General features: G+C 45.4%; 1 protein-coding gene across 1 annotated transcript in view; it reads right to left on the reverse strand.

Moving 5' to 3' along the window:
- The window catches only part of Rtn1 (reticulon 1), a 65,809-nt gene that overhangs the window by 18,461 nt on the left and 42,857 nt on the right, over positions 1 to 4,491 (reverse strand). Inside the window, exon 3 of the mRNA XM_023701718.1 lies at positions 6 to 107. Within this exon, the coding sequence (XP_023557486.1) occupies positions 6 to 107 (102 nt within the window). The remainder of the gene's footprint in view (positions 1 to 5; positions 108 to 4,491) is intronic.

A 4,491-nucleotide genomic window follows, 5' to 3' on the forward strand; every position in this document is an offset into this window, starting at 1 on the left:
CGGGCCCCCCGCGGGCTCGAAGCGCAGCCCCTCTGCTTCCTGGATGGCAGTGACAAGCTCGTCCTCAGAAACGCCGCCCTTCCCCGGGGACTCGGAGGCAGATGGTTCTGTCGTCCCACAGAGGGAGAGAGCCGGAGCGCACACACGGACAGACAGATGGACAGAGAGAGAAGAAATAAAACAGAATTCCATTAGGGAGCTGTTACGCTGTTGCTTGAGAAACATAACTTAGCATTAGCACAAAAATAGTCTGTTTCCAGGGCCACGTTGGAAAGCCAGGCCACCTGAACTTAAAAGGCTAATTGCTGTTGTGGCCCAGTTAATCGGTGCTTTTCATGCCTGTCTGTCTTCATCTAGCTATTTAAAAATGACCCGGCGTTTCTTAGCAATAGAAGCCCAGTTAGCTTTCTTGATTCTGTGCAACCAATACTTTAGGTCATTGTTTTATTTTTATTTTTTTATTTTATGTATTTGGTACAGCGTCTCGCTGCACAGCTCTGACTTGTAGTGTTCCTCCCTTCTCAGCCTCCCTAGCGCTGGGATTACAGGCCTGTGCCACCATGCCCGGTCTGGGCCCTAAAAGTTCATTGTTTTAATTTCTGATTCTTTCTCGGGAAAGCTTTTCAACTTCAGATTCCATCAGCTAATCTGGTCATAGATCTCTAATTGGCCCACCAATATTAACAAATCGAAAAGCCAACCATTATTCAGTTGATGTTTTAGGAACGTTGGCGCCTTGTGCATCACGTGAGTTTTGAGCTTTACTTTTCTCCTAAGAACCACTACTATTAATTACTCTTTTTTAGTGGAAAGTGCGGCTTGATGGAGCAATGTAAGAGATGGCTTTTTCCTGTTCACCAACAGGCTGTGCAGATGACCCTCGGCACCATCCTGCTGGGATTCCAACACTGGCCACTCACTACCCTGGTTCATCTCTCTTCCTCTCTTGTTAAAGAAGGGCAGAGAAGTCACCCCTAGTCTCCTGGGTGAAAGCCTGCCTCCCACATGATGTTTACCCAGATGGCCTGAAAGTTACACCAGCAATCTTTCCCTGATCTTTCCCTCCCTTGGATGAATAGACCTGGAATCACAATGACAACAGTGTTCAGGAGTTTAATTGTTGCCCCCCTCCCCCCATAGAGCAGGGCCTTGTTTCAGAATATCTTAACCATGGTCTCTGGTCTTTCAAGTATGAGAACTGGTTGCTTGAAGCTTTCTCCAAAGGGTTAAAGTCACCAGGGAGATCAAGGGATGTAGAAGAATGGATTTTATGTGACTAGATCACCTGTTGTCACACAATTGTGAGAGAATGAAGACTCCAATGCATAAAACAGTTTAAGTGTCTCTAATATTCTATCAAGTGGAAGTAATGTTATGCATACTTCCTTCCTTCATCCAGTCTTGTGTGTGTTCTCTGTCTTAGGCCCTCTTCCATTAGGCTAGGGCATATTAGCGAATGAGATGGATAACAAGGTCCCTGCTTCTATTCTGGTGGAGGGAACACAATACATAAACAACATACACAATAAATAGGTGAAACATGTAGTCTGTTAGAAGACGGCAGGGCAATGGGAAAAGTGGAGCAGGGTAAAGGGTAAGGAATGTGTGATGAGTTAAACAGGCTCATCCATATGTGTGACCCATCAGAAGCTAAGGCTGTGACCCAGTGGCTGCTCTTGAAGGAGCCCAGGGAGTGACTCAGGAAGCTGTCTGGATGAGGGGCTTGCCAGGCCCAGGCCCAGGGGACGGCTAGCGCACGTGTCTGGCAGGAAGAGCTGCACCGATTTCTAGATATGGAAAGGGCGGGAACTGAAGAGAGTAAAAGCAGAGGTCAGAGGCAGAGCAGGGCCACACCTCACCTTTTATTCTGAAGGAAAACAGAAGTCATTAGTGGGCTTTGAGTAATGATGAAAGGACTTAGAACTACTTCATCATCTCTCACAAATTCATTTTTAAAGAATTTGTTGTAGGATCTCCAGCTCTACTTTTCTAACAGTTAGCTCCTTAATAAGCCGTGCACATGGCTCTGCTGACTTCAACAGCCTCCCTGCGAGTGAAAGTTACACCAGCGCTGTTCTGAATGGGCAGCTAGAGCAGGGAGACAGGGCAGAGCCAGCGTCCACTGAGAAGCACTCTGCGTCTCCTGTGCACTTGAAGCAGCACCACTGTCACTGCCCCGTCTGTTAGGATCTGCTGGGCGACAGAGGCCGTGCTTTGACTCGGTGGCAGAAGGTCCTCGAGCCTGTCCCTTCAGGTGTCCTATCCTTCCCTCTCACCCCACTTGGATTCATTCCCATCTTTCTGTGCCTGGTTCTGTGTCCTGAAAGGCTCACCTGCCACCTAAGCAGTGCCTGGGAGCCCCTCCCCTCCGGTTTCCGGCTGGAAGCACCAAAAGGCAGGGAGGCAAAAATGTGGAGGTGCTTGTCCCCTCTGCTGCTCTGCCTCTTGGCAGCTTCAGCCATGCTTGTCCCTTCCTGCCCCTGCTCCTTTGGGTCTCGGGGTGTTAATGTTGGCTGGTGTTGAGGTTCACCACCCTTTGTTGATTCTTTTAACCATATTTACACATCTGCAAATAGGCCCTTCCTTAAATTCTTCAGGTACAGCCTTCACACGTGTCAAGGTGGGCTGTCTGCCCAGGCTTTAAACATCAGCCCCACATGGCTAGAAATGATGGGGCCTGAACTAGAGCCCATTTCTCTTCCTATGTTCTTCACTCCATCATGCTATCCCTGTTTAAAAAGGAAGTGGGGCCCGAGATGGGACCAGTTATAATCTTAAGGAGGAGAAGAAAAGTGACATGGGTAGTCACATGCAGAAGAGGAAGCCCCTGCCCCATAGCATATGTACCTTAGTTTCTGATGGGTCAGTAACTTAAGTAAGAGCTAACAACTGTAGACAAAAGCATGGAATTAAATCTTCACAACTTTTAATTAAGACAGTAGGTTCTTAGGTATGGCACCAAGACCAAACAACAAAAGGGAAACTTGGCTTCACAAAAACTAAGCACTACTGAACTGGGAGTACATCTCAGTGGTACAAGGCTTGCCTAACATGCACGTGAATCAAACGACTTTGTTCTGCACAAGAAGAAATCAAGAAAATGAAAGCCACATACACAGGATTGGGAAAAATCTGCAAATCTCATTTCAGGTGAAGGATTTCTATCTAATAAAAATAACCTCCAAATTACAAAGAGACAAAGGACTTGAACAGGCAGTTCTCAAGAGAAGACATACAAATGGCCAAAAAGCACATGAAAATATGCTTGGCATCATTAGTTACCAGAGAAATGCAAATCAAAACCACAATAAGAGAGTATTTTATGTGAGCTTCGATGGCCATGCTCAGAAAGTCAGACAACTCTGTTAACAAGGGTGTGGAGAAATCAAAAGCCCCAGACATGGGAATAAAAACTGGTGCGATTATTGAAAAATAATCTGGCCGTCCCTCAAACATTTAAACACTGAGTTTGTATGTCCATGTCAAAACGTGTACATGAATGTTTATAACAGCATTCTTCACTATAATTTCCAAAAGTGGAAGCAACCTAATTTTTCTCAACTAATGAATATTAAAAAAAAAATGTGAAAAAATGCTGTATATCCTTTGAGGCAGAATATTATTTGACCAAATAAAGAAATGAAATGAATATGTTAAAACCATTGAAATAAATATAGAAAACATGGGAGTTATATGCTCTGTGTATTATATTTCTTAGTAAAGAGTAAAAGAAAAAAAAATGAGAAAAGGCTTGGCCATGAACCTGCATCGAGGGGCCTGTCAAACTTGTATAACACAAGAGCGAGAACCAATTTTATTCATGCTAAAGCCAGCATGACTCAAGGATTTATCTCAGTCTGAACGAATATGGCCTTTCAGTCTGGACTGCACTGTCACTGGGAATCTCTGGGTCACTTTTGAGCTCTAGTCTTCTGTGACATTTTACCCTTCCTCCTTAGCTTCTACAAGATTCTCTTCTTGCTCCTTCTCAGATTTTCTTCCTAACTCACTGATCTCAACTACCTTTAATTTTTTTTCTTCAGAGATTCTGTTTTGTTTGTTGAGCTAGTGTCTTGTGTCTTGCTATGTGCTCCAGCTGGCCTCGACCTCACTATCTCTGTGGCCCAGCCTAACCATGAATTCTCGGTCCTCCTGCCTGGACCTCTGCTGGATTACAGGTGTGAGGTGCACCCCACCCAGTCCACTCAGCCACCTTGTGAAAAACATCACTTGCTCTCCAGGTGCTAAATGCTGGCCTCCCCAGAACTCCACCTGGGCCTTCTTCTCACTCCCTCCTTCCATGGTGACTCTACCACTTCGATGGCCACCACTGCTAGTCTGTTACCGCCTTCATGCTGATGACTGACAACTTTCTGTTCTAGAGAACATGAAGTGAGCAAGACAAAATAGAGTGGGGAATACACAGTTCCAGAGGAACTTAGGGGAAGTAACTGAGGAACGTGCATTGAATTGGTCTTGAAATAAATGCAG

Source organism: Octodon degus, unplaced genomic scaffold, assembly GCF_000260255.1.
Source record: "Octodon degus isolate 3935 unplaced genomic scaffold, OctDeg1.0 scaffold00007, whole genome shotgun sequence".
Classification (NCBI taxonomy): domain Eukaryota; kingdom Metazoa; phylum Chordata; class Mammalia; order Rodentia; family Octodontidae; genus Octodon; species Octodon degus.